The sequence below is a fragment of the Coregonus clupeaformis genome, chromosome 10 (assembly GCF_020615455.1).
Source record: "Coregonus clupeaformis isolate EN_2021a chromosome 10, ASM2061545v1, whole genome shotgun sequence".
NCBI classification, from domain to species: Eukaryota; Metazoa; Chordata; class Actinopteri; order Salmoniformes; family Salmonidae; genus Coregonus; species Coregonus clupeaformis.
In genome coordinates this window covers 7,864,433-7,889,637 of record NC_059201.1, presented here as the reverse complement: position 1 = coordinate 7,889,637, position 25,205 = coordinate 7,864,433, and the positions used below count along the sequence as shown (strand labels likewise).

At 45.8% G+C, this 25,205-nt stretch overlaps 1 protein-coding gene across 1 annotated transcript in view; it reads right to left on the bottom strand.

Moving 5' to 3' along the window:
• The window catches only part of LOC121574923 (metabotropic glutamate receptor 4-like), a 126,056-nt gene that overhangs the window by 12,922 nt on the left and 87,929 nt on the right, over positions 1–25,205 (bottom strand). Inside the window, exon 7 of the mRNA XM_045222838.1 lies at positions 24,262–25,197. Within this exon, the coding sequence (XP_045078773.1) occupies positions 24,262–25,197 (936 nt within the window). The remainder of the gene's footprint in view (positions 1–24,261; positions 25,198–25,205) is intronic.

Sequence of the window (25,205 nt, the reverse complement as noted above, 5' to 3'; positions counted from 1 at the left end):
ATGGTATACAGTCAGATATACCACGGCTGTCAGCCAATCAGCATTCAAGGCTCGAACCACCCAGTTTATAATGCAGAGTTAACCATTACAATCCGATCACTGTAGACTCTGAACATTTGGATTACGGTTTGGCATTTTAGTTTTGTTGAATAAACCTAAAATCTACCGTCCACCGTAGGGCTGTGAGTGTAAATCAGAGAAAATCCAGAGAAAATCAATGTTCAGACTATGACTTGGCCCAGTAGAATGGCTGGGTCATTAGCCTGTACTTCTCCCCTAATCTGCCTCTGCCTCAGCACATTCAGAGCAGCTCATAGAGGTAGGATGGTGAAGGTGTTCATCGACAGTACAGGCCTGAGCCAATGCATACACAGACAGACACCACACTGTAACACTAATGAGTGAAAGTGAAAACCATAAAAAAGGATTGGGGTTTGGGGTCAAAGAAGGTCGTATGAGGATTGTCTTGAACAGTCCATGCACTTGCATATTGGAACAGTGCTATTGGAACACTGCACATATAGAACATACGATTTCTGTAAACCTGCATTTCTTTAGCAAGCTGGATAACATGCTCGATCTGAAGACTGATGACTAAAAAGCACTTTCAATGGGAAACGATGCAGGTTCTGTGGTTTTATTCACAGTACAGTATGGCACATTCAAATGACAGGCTATGAATAATTTCAATGTTAATTTCAATATTTTAGTAGTCCAGGGATTTCAAAGCCTCGCATGGTTACTTAGTGTGGCATGGGAACATACAGTGCAGCCATATCTTATTGTATAAAAAACTAACTGTGATTATAGTCTAATTAAACCAATAAGAGTTTATTGCACTCGGGGACACTAATGTGCTGTCGCTGGAGAGCGTGATTTACAAAGAGACTACAATGTTTTGGCCTCGATTAGCTTCTTGTCCAATCCCCTCCTCTCCCTCTAGGAATGCACAGGTCAACAACTTCACACCCAAAGGGCTTGCGTCTTGTAGCTGATGCAACCCCTGTGAAATCTTAGATCAAATCAAATCAAATGTTATTGGCCACATGCGCCGAATACAACAGGTGTAGACATTACAGTGAAATGCTTACTTACAGCCCTTAACCAACAATGCATTTATTTTTTAGTAAAAAAGTAAAATAAAACAACAACCAAAAAGTGTTGAGAAAAAAAGAGCAGAAGTAAAATAAAATAACAGTAGGGAGGCTATATATACAGGGGGGTACCGGTGCAGAGTCAATGTGCGGGGGCACCGGCTAGTTGAGGTAGTTGAGGTAATATGTACATGTGGGTAGAGTTAAAGTGACTATGCATAAATAATTTACAGAGTAGCAGCAGCGTAAAAATATGGGGTGGGGGGGCAGTGCAAATAGTCTGGGTAGCCATGATTAGCTGTTCAGGAGTCTTATGGCTTGGGGGTAGAAGATGTTGAGAAGTATTTTGGACCTAGACTTGGCACTCCGGTACCGCTTGCCGTGCGGTAGCAGAGAGAACAGTCTATGACTAGGGTGGCTGGAGTCTTTGACAATTTTGAGGGCCTTCCTCTGACACCGCCTGGTATAGAGGTCCTGGATGGCAGGAAGCTTGGCCCCAGTGATGTACTGGGCCATACTTGTTCATATCCAGGCCTCTGTGCGCTGCCCCATTGATCCTCATTATGTTCTATTGGTCCTCTGGGACAGCTGCTCAATGACTAATGTTGTTTATCTATGAAAAACCAACAACAACCCAAAGCAGAGTGGGGCCATTGCTCTGTCTACCGCTCACTTTCTGCAGCTGGCGTGGTGAGGACTGTGTCTGACCCTGCATAACAGCACATGGACATATAACCTCGCAGCATGTAATCTGATTCTGTTGAACTAACCTATTCTCTTAGCAGCCCAGAGACAACAACAAAAAACAATGTCAACAGCATAATGAAAACTACATAACATAAAAGAGATGGACAAAACCACTCACCAGCAGTCAGACGTTCGAGCGCCATAATGGCAGCTCTTTCGAAAGTGGTGGATTGTGTTGGAATTGAGTGCATTGTGCAGTGGCGTGAATTCATGGATGCCAAGGGAAGACAACCATACAGTGGCGAAAAAAAGTATTTAGTCAGCCACCAATTGTGCAAGTTCTCCCACTTAAAAAGATGAGAGAGGCCTGTAATTTTCATCATAGGTACACGTCAACTATGACAGACAAAATGAGAAAAAATTCCAGAAAATCACATTATAGGATTTTTAATGAATTTATTTGCAAATTATGGTGGAAAATAAGTATTTGGTCAATAACAAAAGTTTCTCAATACTTTGTTATATACCCTTTGTTGGCAATGACACAGGTCAAACGTTTTCTGTAAGTCTTGACAAGGTTTTCACACACTGTTGCTGGTATTTTGGCCCATTCCTCCATGCAGATCTCCTCTAGAGCAGTGATGTTTTGGGGTTGTCACTGGGCAACACGGACTTTCATCTCCCTCCAAAGATTTTCTATGGGGTTGAGATCTGGAGACTGGCTAGGCCACTCCAGGACCTTGAAATGCTTCTTACGAAGCCACTCCTTCGTTGCCCGGGCGGTGTGTTTGGGATCATTGTCATGCTGAAAGACCCAGCCACGTTTCATCTTCAATGCCCTTGCTGATGGAAGGAGGTTTTCACTCAAAATTTCACGATACATGGCCCCATTAATTATTTCCTTTACACGGATCAGTCGTCCTGGTCCCTTTGCAGAAAAACAGCCCCAAAGCATGATGTTTCCACCCCCATGCTTCACAGTAGGTATGGTGTTCTTTGGATGCAACTCAGCATTCTTTGTCCTCCAAACACGACGAGTTGAGTTTTTACCAAAAAGTTCTATTTTGGTTTCATCTGACCATATGACATTCTCCCAATCCTCTTCTGGATCATCCAAATGCACTCTAGCAAACTTCAGATGCGCCTGGACATGTACTGGCTTAAGCAGGGGGACACGTTTTGCACTGCAGAATTTGAGTCCCTGGCGGCGTAGTGTGTTACTGATGGTAGGCTTTGTTACTTTGGTCCCAGCTCTCTGCAGGTCATTCACTAGGTCCCCCCGTGTGGTTCTGGGATTTTTGCTCACCGTTCTTGTGATCATTTTGACCCCACGGGGTGAGATCTTGCATGGAGCCCCAGATCGAGGGAGATTATCAGTGTTCTTGTATGTCTTCCATTTCCTAATAATTGCTCCCACAGTTGATTTCTTCAAACCAAGCTGCTTACCTATTGCAGATTCAGTCTTCCCAGCCTGGTGCAGGTCTACAATTTTGTTTCTGGTGTCCTTTGACAGCTCTTTGGTCTTGGCCATAGTGGAGTTTGGAGTGTGACTGTTTGAGGTTGTGGACAGGTGTCTTTTATACTGATAACAAGTTCAAACAGCTGCCATTAATACAGGTAACGAGTGGAGGACAGAGGAGCCTCTTAAAGAAGAAGTTACATGTCTGTGAGAGCCAGAAATCTTGCTTGTTTGACCAAATACTTATTTTCCACCATAATTTGCAAATAAATTCATTACAAATCCTACAATGTGATTTTCTGGATTTTTTTTTCTTCAATTTGTCTGTCATAGTTGACGTGTACCTATGATGAAAATTACAGGCCTCTCTCATCTTTTTAAGTGGGAGAACTTGCACAATTGGTGGCTGAATTGTAGACAGCGCCGGAGAAGATGGCTGCCGTTTTACAGCCCTCTAACCAATTGTACTATTATGTGTGTTTTTCCGCGTTATTTGTAATTTATTTTGTACATAATGTTTCTGCCATCGTCTCTTATAACCAAAAAGAGCTTCTGGATATCAGGACAGCGATTACTCACCTCGTATTGGACGAAGATTTTTTCTTCAACGAGGCGGCCGCGAAGGATATCATACAGACACCCGACAAGGCCCAAATCCCCGTCATTCGCGTGAGGAAGAGACGGAGATATCGTGGACGTAGATCGGGGTGCCTTGTAAGGATCCGACGGCGAGCGAGTAAACTGCCTCTTCCATCAATCCTATTAGCCAACGTTCAATCTTTTGAAAATAAAGTGGACGACTTAAGATTACGGTTATCCTACCAACGGGACATTAAAAACTGTAATATCTTATGTTTCACCGAGTCGTGGCTGAACGAGCGACAATGATAACATTCAGCTAGCAGGCTATACGCTACATCGGCAGGACAGAACGGCTGACTCCGGTAAGACAAGGGGTGGCGGTCTGTGTATATTTGTAAACAACAGCTGGTGCACAAAATCAAATAATAAGGAAGTCTCGAGGTTTTGCTCGCCTGAGGTAGAGTATCTTATGATAAGCTGTAGACCACACTATTTACCAAGAGAGTTTTCATCTATATTTTTCATAGCTGTCTATTTACCACCACAAACCAATGCTGGCATTAAGATTGCACTGAATGAGTTGTACAAGGCCATTAATCAACAGGAAAACGCTCATCCAGATGCAGGGACTTTAATGCAGGGAAACTTAAATCCGTTCTACCTAATTTCTACCAGCATGTTAAATGTGCAACCAGAGGGAAAAAAACTCTAGACCACCTTTACTCCACACACAGAGACGCATACAAAGCTCTCCCTCGCCCTCCATTTGGCAAATCTGACCATAACTCTATCCTCCTGATTCCTGCTTATAAGCAAAAACTAAAGCAGGAAGCACCAGTGACTCGGTTAATAAAAAAGTGGTCAGATGACGCAGATGCTAAGCTACAGGACTGTTTTGCTAGCACAGACTGGAACATGTTCGGGATTCTTCAGACAGCATTGAGGAGTACACCACATCAGTCACTGGCTTCATCAATAAGTGCATTGATGATGTCGTCCCCCACAGTGACCGTGCGTACATACCCCAACCAGAAGCCATGGATTACAGGAAACATCCGCACTGAGCTAAAGGGTAGAGCTGCCGCTTTCAAGGAACGGGACTCTAACCCGGACGCTTATAAGAAATCCCGCTATGACCTCCGACGAACCATCAAACAGGCAAAGAGTCAATACAGGACTAAGATTGAATCGTACTACACTGGCTCTGACGCTCGTCGGATGTGGCAGGGCTTGAAAACTATTACAGACTACAAAGGGAAGCACAGCCGCGAGCTGCCCAGTGACACAAGCCTACCAGACGAGCTAAACCACTTCTATGCTCGCTCGAGGCAAGCAACACTGAAGCATGCATGAGAGCACCAGCTGTTCCGGATGACTATGTGATCACGCTCTCCGTAGCCGATGTGAGTAAGACTTTTAAGCAGGTCAACATTCACAAGGCCGCAGGGCCAGACGGATTACCAGGACGTGTACTCCGAGCATGTGCTGACCAACTGGCAAGTGTCTTCACTGACATTTTCAACATGTCCCTGACTGAGTCTGCAATACCAACATGTTTCAAGCAGACCACCATAGTCCCCGTGCCCAAGGACTCTAAGATAACCTGCCTAAATGACTACTGACCCGTAGCACTGACGTCTGTAGCCATGAAGTGCTTTGAAAGGCTGGTCATGGCTCACATCAACAGCATTATCCCAGAAACCCTAGACCCACTCCAATTTGCATACTGCCCCAACAGATCCATAGATGATGCAATCTCTATTGCACTCCACACTGCCCTTTCCCACCTGGACAAGAGGAACACCTACGTGAGAATGCTATTCATTGACTACAGCTCAGCATTCAACACCATAGTGCCCTCTAAGCTCATCACTAAGCTAAGGATCCTGGGACTAAACACCTCCCTCTGCAACTGGATCCTGGACTTCCTGACGGGCCGCCCCCAGGTGGTAAGGGTAGGTAACAACACATCTGCCACACTGATCCTCAACACGGGGGCCCCTCAGGGGTGCGTGCTCAGTCCCCTCCTGTACTCTCTGTTCACCCATGACTGCATGGCCAGGCACGACTCCAACACCATCATTAAGTTTGCCGACGACACAACAGTGGTAGGCCTGATCACCGACAACGATGAGACAGCCTATAGGGAGGAGGTCAGAGATCTGGCCGTGTGGTGCCAGGACAACAACCTCTCCCTCAACGTGACCAAGACAAAGGAGATGATTGTGGAGTACAGGAAAAAAAAGAGGACTGAGCACGTCCCCATTCTCATCGACGGGGCTGTAGTGGAACAGGTTGAGAGCTTCAAGTTCCTTTGTGTCCACATCACCAACGAACTATCATGGTCTAAACACACCAAGACAGTCGTGAAGAGGGCACGACAAAGCCTATTCCCCCTCAGGAGACTAAAAAGATTTGGCATGGGTCCTCAGATCCTCAAAAAATTCTACAGCTGCACCATCGAGAGCATCCTGACTGGTTGCATCACCGACTGGTATGGCAACTGCTTGGTCTCCGACCGCAAGGCACTACAGAGGGTAGTGCGTACGGCCCAGTACATCACTGGGGCAAAGCTTCCTGCCATCCAGGACCTCTATACCAGGCGGTGTCAGAGGAAGGCCCTCAAAATTGTCAAAGACTCCAGCCACCCTAGTCATAGACTGTTCTCTCTGCTACCGCACGGCAAGCGGTACCGGAGTGCCAAGTCTAGGTCCAAAGACTTCTCAACAGCTTCTACCCCCAAGCCATAAGACTCCTGAACAGCTAATCATGGCTACCCGGACTATTTGCACTGCCCCCCCACCCCATCCTTTTTACGCTGCTGCTACTCTGTTAAGTATTTATGCATAGACACTTTAACTCTACCCACATGTACATATTACCTCAACTACCTCAACTAGCCGGTGCCCCCGCACATTGACTCTGCAACGGTACCCCCCTCTATATATAGCCTCCCTACTGTCACTTTATTTTACTTCTGCTCTTTTTTTTCTCAACACTTTTTTTGTTGTTGTTTTATTTTTACTTTTTTTGTTTAAAATAAATGCACTGTTGGTTAAGGGCTGTAAGTAAGCATTTCACTGTAATGTCTGCACCTGTTGTATTCGGCGCATGTGACCAATACAATTTGATTTGATTTGATTTGATTTGACTAAATACTTTTTTCCCCCACTGTAAACTGTATAATAATTTATATTTTGTTTCACTGTGTTTCATAATTTTCCTTTAATTCGCAAGAGGCTGAATGTATCTTTTACCGGAGAATGTTATGATTTAACTGGATAGAACCCAAATGCAGACAAGTACACCAAGCCAGAGAAGTTTTAACAGGTTTATTATAATGTTCAATAGTCCAGGTTTCCAATAAATGGGGAAGAGCAAGTCCAGGTTACAGTAAGGGTACAGATCCAGGTCAGGGCAGGTGTGGTACCGTAATGTCCTAGTGTCCGTGGGGAGTCCAAAGGAGAGGTCCGATAGTGGAGAGCAGGATGGTGGTGGCAGGAGTGAAGCGGAGGCAGGAGTCAGGTTCCAAATATATGGTTGTCTTGACTATGATCTGACGATGAGTGGCAAGTTTGACCGGGTCTTAAAGGGCTGAGGTGATTATGGTGAATGAGCTGCAGCTGGAACCCTGACTCCCGCACACCAGACTTCACTCCTGCAATCAAGGACAAACAGAGGGGAGGGGAAGAGCAGAGAGAGAGCTACCTAGCAGCAGTAGGCCTAACAGAGAAAGCATCTGAGCGAGTGAAACAGCGGCCCTCTGTATCTGTATGTGTAGCCCATCTATCTGATGCTGTCTGGTCAAAAAGAGTATGACATTGTTGCCGCCTGTAGCACTGAATGCAAGGGAAGCCAGCAAGCATTTGGCCTCCCTTGATTAAAAAAATAGCCAATAAGTGTTGATCTAAACTGAGTGAGGTCAACTATGAATGGTCCTGGTGCACCAAAAAAAGGGTCAAGGGAAGCCAGCTTGGATTTGGCTTCACACCAATTACATCACATCAAGCCAAACATCATTGCCAAAAGAAACTTGAATTGTTGCATCTCGTTGTGTTGTTGTCCTCCGGTGACTAACTAGCTAGTTAAAATTGTCCCTTTCCTACATTAGCCATGGATGGAGATAGGGATTTGGACTTGTGGTTTTACTTAATTTTCCGTACTGGCCAATGATTATAACAGTGATTCTGATCCGACCATAAATTCATACATTGGGCCTGTTGCCTGAGAGGATGGAAGTTCAATATGTAGCTAGATGTAGTTGGCTAATGTTAACTAACTTTCTAATCGTTTCCCATAAAATGTAGTTAGGCTAGCGAGCAAGCATTTTCGCCAGGTAGCCTAGGACAACAAAAACTAAAAGCGTGTACTGTATGACAGGGTGATAGACCGTTTAGACGACATGAAATAGTGGAGGATGGCGTCGGAGTTGAGGGTGAGTCAACATATTTTTCTACTACACACACACACACACACACACACACACACACACACACACACACACACACAGATATAGACAGTCAGATTATATTTATTTTACGTTGATTGGACTGAATAGTTTTTGGAATATTTTAGTTGTCACTGTATAAGACTAAGCATAGGTGATTTGATGATGTTGAAATTAAAATGGTGCTGGAATAGTGGAGGCAGCGCTTTGCGACTTGTGTTAAGTCTCCAGTGTTCTAAATCAATACTTGTTTAGTTGTCCGAAAATGTTGAAAACATTAACTTGATTGACCATGCTGTAGGTCATGTAACTGTCTGTTACATGCAATATGCTTTGTGGACTTCACCAGACAGAGGTTCCTCTCTGGTTTTGTGATGAAACAAAGGTGTGGTCAGGGACGGCTTGTTCAATAGGGCGATATGGGCGACGCACTGCCAAACGGGAAAAGGAAGGGATTTTTTTCCTAATCAATTATATCACGGCAACAGCAGTTATCAGTGTTCACGTCTGATCTGCCAGCCACTAAATGTCAAATCAGGCTAAAGTCGTGCTTCAAATGGCCCGCCCGTTTTTTTGGGCGATTTCAGTCAGGTTGAAAATCGCCCAGAAGTCTCTCATAGCCTGTCATGTAAAATCTATTTTTTTCACATTTCAAAGCTTTCAATACATTCTCTATGGGTGTCTGTGGGCATGCACTTACGGCGCTTTCGTCATACGTGACGTAACGTTGAACGTAACTAAGACAATGGCGGCTAGCAGCGTCTATGTTGCGACCTGCAGTGTGGCGTTATTTTATGTTTTTAATTTGTAGACTTAGTTTACAAACATTCTGCAAACATTCTGCTTTGGACTGATCTTCGGTTTTGGACTGATCTTGTTGATCGTGTACATACCCGCTACGAACGGACTAAATAATGAAAACGCTGCTGGCAGCGGAATCCCAATACAGCTGGGAGACTTGGCTGGATGACAGAGTCCCGGACAGAGAGGTGGAGCCGGCCGGCTTCACCCTGGTCAGAGCGGACTGCGATCCTGGTAAGAGAGCGACTCTGTACCCCGACATTGAACTGCTTTCTGTGTCATTGAACCTTACTATTGTTGATAAAACAAGTTTACTGGAGAACGGAGACCAAGTAGAGACTTTTGGACAAGGTGGATAATTGTATAATATAAGGCAGTTTATTCAGAGGTAAAGATATCTGGAATCGCGTGCACGGACCCGTTGTCGTCAAACTCGTAGGGAGTTTATCAGAAGAGCCCCTAAACATTGTGTGCTGACATTTTTATACAATAAAATGAAGTAGGTTGAATCTAGTAGTTCTGATCTTCTGATTGGTCCTGATGAGTTGGGCGAGGTCACCTCCAGGCTAGTGTCACTGTTGCATTGGCTCTGAGTCGGGTTCTCTGTCTTCAGATGTTCAGCCTAAGAGAAGAGGATTTGTGTGTGTGTGTGTGTGTTTGTTATCAGTGTGTGTGTGTGTGTGTGTGTGTGTGTGTGTGTTTGTTATCAGTGATGATGTGTGTGTGTGTGTGTTTATCAGTGATGATGTGTGTGTGTGTGTGTGTGTGTGTGGGTGTGTGTGTGTGTGTGTGTCCTCAGGGCAAGAACTCGTGAGTTGGAAGAACTGAGAGACCTATGGCGTGGGTGTTATCCTTAGCCACCTGCTGACAAGGCTGACAAGATAGGACTCTTGTTCATTGTATTGAATACAAAGGCCCAACACAAAATGGGTCATGCACAAGATTTTAGTCAGACCAAGCTATAACATTATATATTTACTACGACAGTACATTCAACCAAAAGCTAATATAACAAAGGCATCAGAGATTATTTATAATCTGTCACAGAAACTGGAATCCATCTCCCCAGATCAGTCAATAAATGCTTCTGGTATTGACTTATATGCTGCCCCTGTCTTCATGTTGTTGCTGGACATATCTTTTTTAAAATGTGTGTAGGTCACCTAAATCATCAGAAAAATTGCCCCTCCTGAGAATTTTTTCAGGAGCCGCCACTGGGTGTGGTTGAATGTATTTTGCCACTGTGTCTTATTGTCTAGGCCTTAGGCCTATATATCAAGGCATATGAACTAACATGTTATAGAGTGTAGTCTATTAGGATTATGTCTTTGTTAATGTTTTTCATGAAGAAATGGAATGTTGTTTATGTTAGTTCAAAAGTAGCCAGTTGTAGGGTGACGCCCCAGGGGAGACAGGTGATTGGACAGCAGAGGGAGCAACCCATATTTTTACATTGTTTATAAGTATATGCTGGAGGCAGGGGGTGTTAGAAACAGACAGATTAGTTTGGGACGCTGTTTCTCCAGACACTGCGGGTCTGTAAACTTATGCTGACATCTTGTGATATGAATAAAACTTCTAATCAAAGTGCAGTCTAAGCGGACTCTTTGTTTGACAGCAATAACCACCAGCATCCCACTTCTGACACGATAGACGACAAGAGCAAACAACGGAATTATCACAACACATAGGTTGTAATGTGGCTTTTTTTTCCTGGCTTGGCATCCTCAGTGATTTTACCCACACACCGCTACTGCCCTTGTGAGGTGAGACACCTTCTCCTTGGACTCCATTGTGGAGCGCCTCTACCACTCCTCCCACTCCCCCTACCTGACAGACAGCCTCTGATTTACTGCACCTCTCCAGGTGAGGCAGTGCCACATCGATATCCATATCCAGCATCATGCTCTGTGAACACACACTATAGATAGGCCAGATGTCCCCATTTGAATGATAGAGTAGGACTCCCATGGCATTTATAACATATCTCCTGACACACGTTGACAAATAAATGAGTGTGTTTGGAGTGCCAGGCGAGGGAGGCTCGCTGTAAACTGGTGATGGGCACCAATGCGGACAGATAAGGTAAATCAAGAGCCAGAGCAACTCAAGCATTTAATTGCTCTAAAATACATGTAATCTCCAGCCGCAAGGCTTTGTTGTGCCTGTCACTCTTCATGATTACGAGGTTCTTTTGTTTTGACATGTTCATTTCTTATAAAGGAACATTGTTTACGTAACAGCGCAGCAAATCTGTCACGGCATTATTCTCGTTGATTTACATTTTTACATTTTAGTCATTTAGCAGACGCTCTTATCCAGAGCGACTTACAGTTAGTGAGTGCATAAATTTTTTCATATTTAAAAATCAAGCAGTTTGTGTGTGCTGCAGCCCAGTATTGTTGATTGTGGATGCCATATCCTGCATATTTTCAATCAAAATATAATATTTAAGAATGGCTAACTAACAACATAGTAATTCAAAACTGAATCTTACATCTTCTTGAGATTCTGTAAAGGCATCTTTACACTATATGCAAAATGTTCTGTGTGAGCACTTGTATAATGCATCTAGCTACTGTAATACAGTTTAAGACGATAAGGAAAGCAGAGTGAGCCGTATAAGGGAATGGCCATGTCTTTGCTCCGTCATGCCACTCTGTTTTCTCTCTCACCTAGCAGAGCTTCAGCCTCCTGGTAATGATGGCTCTCCTCCTAATGAATAACAGTTACCCTATCTCTCCCCAACTGCATCTGCACTTTTTTTAGGGAAATACTAATTGATGAATGTCTAATATAAATTGGGAGAAGAAAAGCCACCTCTTATCTAAAGCCTCTATAAGAGAACTTGTTTCAAGTTTTCAAATTGAATTAGCAGGGCTGGGGTTCTGAGGGATTGTGAGGGGAAATAAAATAAAAGCTTTACCATCACATTTAAGGTACTTTTTCTTCCCCTGTCCTGTTTTGTGATTCAAAGACACAGTAGCTAATGGATTTCCTCATCTAGGAAAAAGCTTACGTTAAGTATCTCTACTGTTTCACTATTGTCTTTTATCTTTCAAGGCAGAAGACAGCTGGAAGACAGTAGTTATTGATATCCATTGCTGTTTGCTACTGATTACAAGAGATAAACCGTGTTCAGATCAACATCTGATATGCATAAGGAGCTTTTGCAGTTTCTCTTAGTTCACCTTGTTCTTAATAAATAAATCACAACAACTTTAAGGACTGATCCTTATGCTCTGTATACTCCAGTATTTCTGCATCGTTATAAACATAATGTGATGGTAGCAGACAGGATTTAAGAGAGACTAAGAAAACACTGCATAATCTTCTTGTAAAAGTTTACAAGTGTGTTAACAACAATCTGTTCTTCAGATGAGTCTGCATTGTGTTAACAACAGTCTGTTCTTCAGATGAGTCTGGATTGTGTTAACAACAGTCTGTTCTTCAGATGAGTCTGCATTGTGTTAACAACAGTCTGTTCTTCAGATGAGTCTGGATTGTGTTAACAACAGTCTGTTCTTTAGATGAGTCTGCATTGTGTTAACAACAGTCTGTTCTTCAGATGAGTCTGGATTGTGTTAACAACAGTCTGTTCTTTAGATGAGTCTGGATTGTGTTAACAACAGTCTGTTCTTCAGATGAGTCTGGATTGTGTTAACAACAGTCTGTTCTTCAGATGAGTCTGGATTGTGTTAACAACAGTCTGTTCTTCAGATGAGTCTGCATTATCTTAACAACAGTCTGTTCTTCAGATGAGTCTGGATTGTGTTAACAACAGTCTGTTCTTCAGATGAGTCTGCATTGTGTTAACAACAGTCTGTTCTTCAGATGAGTCTGCATTATCTTAACAACAGTCTGTTCTTCAGATGAGTCTGGATTGTGTTAACAACAGTCTATTCTTCAGATGAGTCTGCATTATGTTAACAATTGTCACGGTTTCGGCCGAGGCTGCTCCTCCTCCTGGTTCGGGCAGGCTTCGGCGGTCGTCGTCCCCGGAGTACTAGCTGCCACCGATCTATGTTTCATGTTCGTTTGGTTTTGTCTTGATGTTGTACACCTGTGTCTTGTTAGTCCTCATTAGTGTCCTATTTAGTTCTCGTTGTGTGTGTTTGTCTTTGTGTGTGATTGCTCTTCTGTTTCGTGTTGGAGCTACGTACTTCCCTCCAGTGTTTTGGAGAGGTTTTTCACACATGTTAGTGCGCCGTTTGATTGACGCCTGTGTGCGCCGTTATTTCGCCTTCGGGCTTATTGTGCTTATTTTCTACGTGAATATTGCACTAAAGTCTTTTGGACTGAGCTTCTGCGTCCTGCGCTTGATTCATGCACCACACCCACCTTCAGCACCCCTTGACAGAATCACACACCAAAATGGAATCAGCAGGATCTGCAGTTACGCCTGAGTCGCTCGAGGAGCATGTTTGCGGCCAAGATGACCTGATACGACAACTGGGGACCGCTCTACAGGACGTCATCAACACCCTGCACCGATGGGAGGCCAGCGGGGTACCCACACCTCCACCTACCCTGCCAACCCCATCGGCCGGTCCACCAGTCCCAGGTCCGGAACCCAGGGGGATTCGGCTCTCGCTCCCGAGGGCGTATGACGGAATAGCTGCCGGGTGTCAGGGGTTCCTCCTACAGGTGGAGCTCTACCTGGCCACTGTACACCCAGTGCCCTCGGGACACGAGAGCGTTTCCGCCCTCATCTCCTGTCTCACGGGCAAGGCGTTGGAGTGGGCTAACGCCGAGTGGAGGAAGATGGACGCCAACACCATCTCCTACGCCGAGTTCTCCCGCCGCTTCAAGGCCGTGTTCGACCATCCACCTGAGGGCAAAGCGGCGGGGGAGCATCTAGTCCACCTGAGACAGGGGAGGAGGAGCGCACAGGCGTTTGCTCTAGAGTTCGGACTCTAGCGGCGGACGCAGGGTGGAATGAACGGGCCCTCATCGACCATTTTCGGCGTAGCCTACGGGAGGACGTTCAACGTGAGTTGGCCTGCAGGGATACCCATCTCACCTTCGACCAGTTGAGTCGATATGTCCATCCGTCTGGACACCCTGCTGGCCACCCGTGGGACGTCCCGAGGGGGTCCGTCCATTCCGCCCTCCGGCACCTCCGAGCCGAGCCCTATGGAGCTCGGGGGTGCCGGCGCTAGAGAAAGGAGGAGGAGGAGCCCGAGGGGGCCTGTCTCCTGCACCAAGTGCGGTCGTGGAGGGCACACTGCGGCCAGGTGCTGGGGAGGGTTCTCCGGGGGAGAAGGCAACAGGCCACGCACTGGGGGGGCCTCCCAGGTGAGTAGACGTCCCACTTACCTAGAGCTTTCTGTTGCGCACTTTTGTATACCTGTGTGTTTTCCACAGGTTGCACCTCATTCCCAGCATAAGGCGCTAGTAGATTCAGGCGCAGCTGGGAATTTTGTTGATCGGAAGTTTTGTTTAGATTTAGGGATCCCTCTCCTACCTGTTGACAAACCTTTTTCCCGTTCATGCCTTAGATAGCCGCCCGTTGGGGTCGGGGTTGATTAGGGAGATCGCAGCACCACTTAGGATGTGTGCGCAGGGGGTCATGAAGAGACTATACAGCTGTATCTGATCGACTCTCCTGCGTACCCAGTGGTGCTGGGAATTCCCTGGTTAAGCACCCATAACCCTGCTATTTCGTGGCAACAGAGGGCTCTCGATGGGTGGTCTGCTCAGTGCGAGGGGCGATGTCTGGGTGTTTCCGTGGGGGCGACTTCGGTGGAAAGTCCAAACCAAGTGCCCGCACTGCACATTCCGCCTGAATATGGGGATTTAGCTCTTGTGTTTAGTAAAACTAGGGCGACGCAGTTGCCTCCTCATAGACAGGGGGATTGTGCGATTGATCTCCAGGCAGGAGCAGCGCTCCCACGGAGCCACGTGTATCCTTTGTCTCAAGAGGAGAGAAAAGCTATGGAGACTTACATAGCCGAATCTTTGAGACAGGGATACATTCGGCCCTCCACTTCTCCCGCCTACTCGAGTTTATTTTTTGTGAAGAAGAAAGATGGAGGGTTGCGCCCGTGCATTGATTACCGTGGTCTCAATCAGATTACTGTGAAATACAGTTATCCACTCCCTCTGATTGCGACCATGACAGAGTCATTGCATGGAGTGCGGTTTTTCACAAAATTGGATCTCAGGAGCGCGTATAACTTGGTGCGCATTAGGGAGGGCGACGAATGGAAGACAGCGTTTAGTACCACGTCAGGTCATTTCGAATATCTCGTCATGCCATATGGGTTGGTGAATGCTCCATCAGTCTTCCAATCCTTCGTAGATTACATTTTCCGGGATATGCAGGGACAAGGGGTGGTCGTGTACATTGATGACATTCTGGTGTACTCGTCTACCCGAGCCGAGCATGTAACCCTGGTGCGTCGTGTATTGAGGAGGCTGTTGGAGCACGACCTATATGTCATGGCAGAGAAATGTCTGTTTTTCCAGGAGTCGGTCTCCTTTTTGGGTTATCGGTTGTCCGCGCCAGGGGTGAGAATGGAGGTGGATCGTGTGTCCACTGTGCGTAATTGGCAAACTCCAACCACTGTAAAAGAGGTGCAGCAGTTCTTGGGCTTTGCGAATTACTACCGGAGGTTTATCCGGGGTTTTGGACAGGTGGCAGCTCCCATCACGTCCCTTCTGAAAGGGGGGTCCGGTGCGCCTGCAGTGGTCAGCTGATGCGGACAGGGCCTTTAGGAGACTGAAGGACCTGTTTACGCCGGCTCCGGTGCTGGCGCATCCGGATCCGCATTACCCTTTCAGGTTGAGGTAGACGCGTCTGAGGCTGGTATAGGGGCCGTTCTCTCTCAACGGTCCGGCACGCCACCTAAACTCCGCCCCTGTGCTTTTTACTCAAAAAAGCTCAGCCCGGCGGAGCGTAACTATGACGTTGGGGACAGGGAGCTGTTAGCTGTAGTTCAAGCCCTTAAGGTGTGGAGGCATTGGCTTGAGGGGGGCTCAACACCCTTTCCTCATTTTGACTGACCATCGGAACCTGGAGTACATCCGGGCAGCGAGGAGACTGAACCCCTTGCCAGGCTCGATGGAGTATGTTTCTCACCAGGTTCGTATTTAAAATCACGTACATCCCTGGGTCCCAGAATGGTAAGGCAGATGCGCTGTCCCGGCGGTATGACACGGAGGAGAGGTCCGTTGAGCCTACTCCCATACTACCGGAGTCTTGCCTTGTGGCACCGGTGGTGTGGGAGGTCGATGCCGAAATCGAGCGAGCGTTGCGTACCGACCCCAGCCCTCCACAGTGTCCTGAGGGTCGGAAGTACGTTCCGCTCGAGATTCGGGATCGACTCATTTACTGGGCTCACACGTCACCCTCCTCTGGACATCCGGGTATTGGCCGGACAGTGCATTGCCTTAGCACTAAATACTGGTGGCCCACTTTGGCTAGGGATGTGAGGGTTTATGTCTCCTCCTGCTCGGTGTGAGCCCAGTGTAAGGCGCCCCGACATCTGCCCAGGGGTAAGTTACAAGCCCTGCCCGTTCCACAACGACCATGGTCCCACCTCTCGGTGGATTTTGTGACAGACCTTCCCCTCTCTCAGGGGAATACCACCATCCTGGTCGTTGTGGACCGGTTCTCTAAGGCATGTCGTCTTCTCCCTATGTCGGGTCTTCCTACTGCCCTACAGACCGCTGAGGCCCTATTTACCCACGTCTTCCGGCATTACGGGGTACCCGAGGATATAGTGTCTGATCGAGGCCCCCAGTTTACCTCCCGTGTTTGGAGAGCGTTCATGGAGCGTTTGGGGGTCTCGGTTAGCCTTACCTCAGGGTACCACCCGGAGAGTAACGGGCAGGTAGAACGTGTCAACCAGGATGAGGGTAGGTTTCTGAGGTCGTATTGCCAGGGCCGGCCGGAGGAGTGGGCACGGTACATTCACTGGGCCGAGATGGCCCAGAACTCTCTCCGCCACTCCTCTACCAACCTAACCCCCTTCCAATGTATGTTAGGTTACCAGCCGGTTCTGGCACCTTGGCAGCAGAGCCAGATCGAGGCCCCCTGCGGTGGATGATTGGATGAGGCGCTCGGAAGAGACGTGGAACGCTGCCCACGTCCACCTGCAGCGGGCCGTCCTTCGTCACAAGGCGAGCGCCGATCTCCACCGCAGTGAGGGGCCGGTGTACGCACCCGGAGATCGAGTCTGGCTCTCTACCAGAAACCTACCCCTCCGCCTGCCCTGCCGGAAGCTGGGTCGGCGGTTTGTGGGGGCCCTTTAAAGTCCTGAGAAGATTGAACAAGGTGTGTTATAGGTTACATCTACCTGTTGAGTATAAGAATATTAACCCCTCGTTCCATGTGTCTCTTCTCAGGCCGGTGGTAGCTGGTCCACTCCAGGACAATGAGATAGGGGAGACTCCTCCGCCCCCACTGGACATCGAGGGGCTCCGGCGTACACCGTTCGGTCCATCTTGGACTCAAGACGCCGGATGGGGGGTCTCCAGTATCTCGTGGAGTGGGAGGGGTACGGCCCGGAGGAGCGGTGCTGGGTGCCGCGGAGGGACATGCTAGACCCATCTCTCCTGTCGGAGTTCCACCGGGACCATCCCGCGCGCCCTGCTCCGCGTCCTCCTGGTCGTCCCCGAGGCCGGGTCGGCGCACGGCTGGAGCCGCGCGCAAGGGGGTACTGTCACGGTTTCGGCCGAGGCTGCTCCTCCTCCTGGTTCGGGCAGGCTTCGGCGGTCGTCGTCCCCCGAGTACTAGCTGCCACCGATCTATGTTTCATGTTCGTTGGTTTTGTCTTGATGTTGTACACCTGTGTCTTGTTAGTCCTCGTTAGTGTCCTATTTAGTTCTCGTTGTGTGTGTTTGTCTTTGTGTGTGATTGCGCTTCTGTTTCGTGTTGGAGCTACGTACTTCCCTCCAGTGTTTTGGAGAGGTTTTTCACACATGTTAGTGCGCCGTTTGATTGACGCCTGTGTGCGCCGTTATTTCGCCTTCGGGCTTATTGTGCTTATTTTCTACGTGAATATTGCACTAAAGTCTTTTGGACTGAGCTTCTGCGTCCTGCGCTTGATTCATGCACCACACCCACCTTCAGCACCCCTTGACAACAATAGATCCTACTGATAACGGGAGTTACACACAATGAATCTATCTCAGTAAAGGCTTCATTCCGTTAACACAAGTATCTCTATGGACATTTTGCACTATGACTGAATGCATCTAACTGGTGATGGTCATAATGAAATGCACAGTAAAGCACTGCAGAAGAATAGAAGAATGTCACACAGAGAAAAAGTGATATTCATTCTTACAAGAAATACATTTTAGTCGCGTACAATATATTGTTTTAGTCATGTACTAATCTCTCGTGGACAGACTACATACACAAGATTTTAGTTCTGGGTTAAGCTACTAGTCATGTACATCTATTAGTAATGTACAAGGTATTAGTCATGTACAAGCTATTAGTCATGTGCGAGCTATTAGTCATGTAGAATCTATTAGTCATGTACAAGCTATTAGTCATGTAGAAGCTATTAGCCATTTACAAGCTATTAGTCATGTAGAAGCTATTAGTCATGTAGAAGCTATTAGTCATGTAGAAGCTATTAGTCGTATACAAGCTATTAGCCATTTACAAGCTATTAGTCATGTAGAAGCTATTAGTCATGTAGAAGCTATTAGCCATTTACAAAATATAAGTCATGTAGAAGCTATTAGCCATTTACAAGCTATTAGTCATGTAGAAGCTATTAGCCATTTACAAGCTATTAGCCATTTACAAGCTATTAGTCATGTAGAAGCTATTAGCCATTTACAAGCTATTAGTCATGTAGAAGCTATTAGTCATGTAGAAGCTATTAGTCATGTACAAGCTATTAGCCATTTACAAGCTATTCGTCATGTAGAAGCTATTAGTCATGTAGAAGCTATTAGTCATGTACAAGCTATTAGCCATTTACAAGCTATTAGTCATGTAGAAGCTATTAGTCATGTAGAAGCTATTAGCCATGTACAAAATATAAGTCAGGTAGAAGCTATTAGTCATGTAGAAGCTATTAGCCATTTACAAAATATAAGTCATGTAGAAGCTATTAGTCATGAAGAAGCTATTAGTAATGTAAAAGCTATTAGTCATTTACAAGGTATTAGTTATGTAAAATCTATTAGTCATGTATAATCTATTAGTCTTTTACAAGGTATTAGTTATGTAGAATCTATTAGTCATGTAGAATCTATTAGCCATTTACAAGCTATTAGCCATTTACAAGCTATTAGTCATGTAGAAGCTATTAGTCATGTAGAAGCTATTAGCCATGTACAAAATATAAGTCAGGTAGAAGCTATTAGTCATGTAGAAGCTATTAGCCATTTACAAAATATAAGTCATGTAGAAGCTATTAGTCATGAAGAAGCTATTAGTAATGTAAAAGCTATTAGTCATTTACAAGGTATTAGTTATGTAAAATCTATTAGTCATGTATAATCTATTAGTCTTTTACAAGGTATTAGTTATGTAGAATCTATTAGTCATGTAGAATCTATTAGCCATTTACAAGCTATTAGCCATTTACAAGCTATTAGTCATGTAGAAGCTATTAGTCAAGTAGAAGCTATTAGTCATGTAGAAGCTATTAGTCATGTAGAAGTTATTAGTCATTTACAAGGTATTAGTCATGTAGAATATATTAGTCATGTAGAATCTATTAGTCATGTACAAGGTATTAGTCATGTAGAATCTATTAGTCATCTCCTGAGTGGCGCAGTGGTCTAAGGCACTGCATCGCAGTGCTAGCTGTGCCACTAGAGATCCTGGTTCGAATACAGACTCTGTCGTAGCCGGCCGTGACCGGGAGACCCATGGGGCGGCGCACAATTGGCCCAGCGTCGTCTATGGTAGGGGAGGGAATGGCCGGCAGGGATATAGCTCAGTTGGTAGAGCATGGCGTTTGCAACGCCAGGGCTGTGGGTTCGATTCCCACGGGGGTATGAAAAAAAGTATAAAAAATAATGTATGCACTAACTAACTGTAAGTCGCTCTGGATAAGAGCGTCTGCTAAATGACTAAAATGTAAAATGTAGACGCTATTAGTCATGTAGAAGCTATTAGTCATGTAGAAGCTATTAGTCATGTAGAAGCTATTAGTCATTTTCAAGGTATTAGTCATGTAGAATATATTAGTCATGTAGAATCTATTAGTCATGTACAAGCTATTAGCCATTTACAAGCTATTAGTCATGTAGAAGCTATTAGTCATTTACAAGGTATTAGTCATTTACATGGTATTAGTCATGTACAAGCTATTAGTCATTTACAAGGTATTAGTCATTTACAAGGAATTAGTCATGTACAAGCTATTAGTCATTTACAAGGTATTAGTTATTTACAAGGTATTAGTCATGTAGAATCTATTAGTCATGTAGAATCTATTAGTCATGTACAAGCTATTAGCCATTTACAAGCTATTAGTCATGTAGAAGCTATTAGTCATTTACAAGGTATTAGTCATTTACAAGCTATTAGTCATTTACAAGCTATTAGTCATTTACAAGGTATTAGTCATTTATGAGGTATTAGTCATGTACAAGCTATTAGTCATTTACAAGGTATTAGTCATTTACGAGGTATTAGTCATGTACAAGCTATTAGTCATTTACAAGGTATTAGTCATTTACAAGGTATTAGTCATGTAGAATATATTAGTCATGTAGAAGCTATTAGTCATTTAAAGCTATTAGTCATGTATAATATATTAGTTATTTACAAGGTATTCGTCATTTACAAGGTATTAGTCATGTACAAGCTTTTTGTCATTTACAAGGTATTAATCATTTACAAGGTATTAGTCATGTAGAAGCCATTAGTCATATAGAAGCTATTAGTCATGTAGAAGCTATTAGTCATTTACAAGGTATTAGTCATTTACAAGTTATTAGTCATTTACAAGCTATTAGTCATTTACAAGGTATTAGTCATGTGCTAGCTATTAGTCATGTACAAGCTGCGTAGAAAGGCTAACAGAGCAGAATGTATTATCATAATCTTTTCATCCCAGTGGAAAGACTATGATGATGATGACATTATATTAGCTATTTAGACCCCCTCTTTCTGTTGTTTTACTCCAACCCCACTGATAGTGTCCTCCCTGCCAGTGAGAGCCATTCACTAGCCTCTCACCCCTGAGTAGATTACCAGTGCTCCATGACAGCTACTGAGGCCCTGTTCTTTGTTTGACTGCCTAATAGCTGTCTGCTTCCACCTACTCATTTCAACCATTGTTTTTATCGCAAGGCTGTGGAGCCCTACACTGTTCTGTACCTTAACTACAGTTACGTGCTAAAAACTCAACCTCCATCCATTTCTCCCAGTGTCCCATTTGACCTGTTCAAACATCCAATGGCATGAGGAGTAGTCCCGTGTAGCTCAGTTGGTAGAACATGGCGCTTGGATAAGAGCGTCTGCTAAATGACTAAAATGTAAATGTAAAATGAGGATACCACCTCAGTCACCGGCTTCATCAATAAGTGCATCGACAACGTCATCCCCACAGTGACCGCATGTACATACCCCAACCAGAAGCCATGGATTACAGGCAACATCCGCACTAAGCTAAAGGCTAGAGCTGCCATTTTCAAGGAGCGGGACACTAATCCGGACGCTTATAAGAAATCCCGCTATGCCCTCAGACAAATCATCAAACAGGCAAAGCATCAATGGTGGTCCTCTGTAGCTCAGCTGGTAGAGCACGGCACTTGTAACGCCAAGGTAGTGGGTTCGATCCCCGGGACCACCCATACACAAAAATGTATGCACGCACGACTGTAAGTCGCTTTGGATAAAAGCGTCTGCTAAATGGCATATTATATTATTATATTACAGGACTAAGATTGAATCCTACTACACCGGCTCTGACGCTCATTGGATGTGGCAGGGCTTGCAAACTATTACGGACTACAAAGGGAAACCCAGCCGCGAGCTGCCCAGTGCCGAGAGCCTACCAGACGAGCTAAATGCCTTTTATGCTCGCTTAGATGCAATCAACACTGAAGCATGCATGAGAGCACCAGCTGTTCTGGACGACTTTGTGATCACACTTTCCGTAACCGATGTGAGCAAGACCTTGAAACAGGTCAACATTCACAAGGCCACGGGGCCAGACGGCTTACCAGGACGTGAACTCAGAGCATATGAGGACCAACTGGCAAGTGTCTTCACTGACATTTTCAACCTCTCCCTGACCGATTCTGTAATACCTACATGTTTCAAGCAATCCACCATAGTCCCTGTGCCCAAGAGCGTGAAGGTAACCTATTGCATCACGTGCATCAATTTAAGTAAAATAATACAAAAATCCCCATCAATTCCCCGTCAGTTTAAGCTAAGTTTTTTGCATGGGCTGTCTCAATCCACCGCATCCGCCTGTCGGCCTTCCGCATCTGCGGTGGAAGGTGGCCGAGCTACAGCAGTGTTTGTCAGACCATTAGACCAATCGGTCTTCTCACAAAAACGTCTGTACGGTTTGGATTCGTCTGAAGTCGGTATCGCTGATGTGGCAATTTCTGTCTGTATCGTCCGAACCGTTTGCGCTACAAACTAATATGACACAACTATGGAAAGGGGAGACTCTCACCAACACAATGGTGTTCTGCTCTACGACCCCAACAAATGTCATGGGACTCTTCAGAAAGTTAACCGATACAAACGAATGGAAGTATGGAGGTAGTTTTATGACACAAATAAGGGGTTAAATATGTGTCCAAAAAAACACAAATATTTCCTGAGCTTTCTTACATCTCCTAGATATAGGACAGACACTTCAAAACCTTACTCCTTATGATTTATTTTGTGACTGTCTTTTTTTACATTTACGAATGTGTTATTCAAAGCGTTTCTATGGGCTATAGTAGTAAAGGCCAAGAATGTGTGCACAATCAGAATGTAGATAAGATCAGGAGAACGCATTTTAGAATCAGATATAAACGGTGCCAGATAGTCGGGTTTATCTAATGTAGATTGTTAAATATTATTACTACATTACTATTTGACCCCAGGTGTGAATCCCAGTGTTTCTAGTGGATTTGTAGTTCACCAGGCCAGGCTCATTGATTTGACAAGATGGCACGAGTGTGAACTCTGTGGTTGTGTAAACAGCTCATTGGTCACTAATACACTGTGGCACACAGCCGTCACATACACGTGAGTCACAAAATCACAAGTAGGCTACTGTAGGCAAAGGGCCTGCAGAGCTCAGGGGAATTCTCTTCAAATGCTCTGCGTGTAGAATAGGCATTTCTTACTTTTGTGTTCAGATCAGAAGTTTTGATATTTCAATAATGAATGACCTCCCCAATTTAATTGAATCTCAGATATACGTCATAGAATCATACACTACTCTGCTTGTAATTTTAGTCTTCATCAAACCAAGACAGCAGGGGAGATTACAACTTTATGACTACACAGTGAAAATCAGTGTTCTGACACAGAGTATAACAGCAGTATTCACCATCCTTTAAGCTCTGACAGAAAAGGCTCATGCATACCATAGCATAATGCTATTTTCATCCAGCCATGTCCATCTACAGTATACTGACTCCCCAGCACAGTCCTTCCATAATGAACAACGGTACAATGGCCTCTCTATAAACAAAACATTATGAAAAATAAATATGTTTCAACTGAGAGAGCGATAGAGACGCAGTCTGTAGAATCATATTTGTGCTAGTGCTGTCCTTTGGCATATCAACACCAACAGAAAACGAACAGACCAAGAAAGAACACACCTCTGAGCTTACCTTCTCTGTGGACTGGGAGGTGCCAAAGAAGATGGGGTTGAAGGCCAGCCAGATCTTACCTTCTCTGTGGACTGGGCTGTGCCAAAGAAAATGGGGTTGATGGCCAGTCAGGTCTTACCTTCTCTGTGGACTGGGCTGTGCCAAAGAAAATGGGGTTGAAGACCAGCCAGATCTTACCTTCTCTGTGGACTGGGAGGTGCCAAAGAAGATGAGGTTGAAGGCCAGCCAGATCTTACCTTCTCTGTGGACTGGGAGGTGCCAAAGAAGATGAGGTTGAAGGCCAGCCAGATCTTACCTTCTCTGTGGACTGGGAGGTGCCAAAGAAGATGAGGTTGAAGGCCAGCCAGATCTTACCTTCTCTGTGGACTGGGAGGTGCCAAAGTAGATTGGGTTGAAGGCCAGCCAGATCTTACCTTCTCTGTGGACTGGGAGGTGCCAAAGAAGATTGGGATGAAGGCCAGCCAGACTATACAGGTGGTGTACATGGTGAAGCCGATGGGCTTGGCCTCATTGAAGGTCTCCGGCACCCCCCGGGTCTTGATGGCGTACACCGTGCAGGTGACCATGAGCAGCATGCTGTAGCCCAGCAGGCAGATCAGAGAAAGGTCGGAGATGTCACATTTGAGCACGCCACGGGCCATGTCCGGATTTGCCGTGCGCTGGTCCTCGTAGTCGATGATGGCCTGAGACGGGTCCACACCGAACCAGATACACACCCCCAGTAGCTGCACCAAAGTCAGACTGAAGGTGATGACCAGCTGGGAGGCTGGGGAGATGAACCTGGGGGCACTCACCGACATGGATCCCTGCTCAAAGATGCGGTAGATGCGGTTAGTCTTGGTGAGCAGGGCTGCGTAGCTGATACTCATCCCCAGACCCAGGAAGATCCGTCTGAGGGAGCAGATTCCAACATCAGGGGCAGAAATCATGAGGAAGGTGGTGGCGTAGCACATGAAGATACCAGTCAGCAGAACGTAGCTGAGCTCGCGGCCCGTCGCCTTGACGATGGGCGTGTCATTGTAGCGGATGAAGGTGACCACCACGAACAGAGTGGCCATGATGCCCAGCACAGCGATGAGGACAGGGATGACGGCCCAGGGGGAGCTCCACTCCAGCTTGACGATGGGGATGGGACGGCAGGCCGTATGGTTCTCGTTGGGACGCAGGTCAAAGCGGCACATCTTGCAGCTGTAGGTGTCTGCTTGATACTGGTAGCCAGTGCAGCGCTCGCAGTGCCAGCAGCAAGGGATGCCCTTCACTACCTTCTTGCGCTCTCCGGCCTGGCAGGGGTGACTGCAGATGGAGTAGGGGATCTGACGACCTCCACCTGGCCAGTGCATTGCTCGGATCTGAGGGG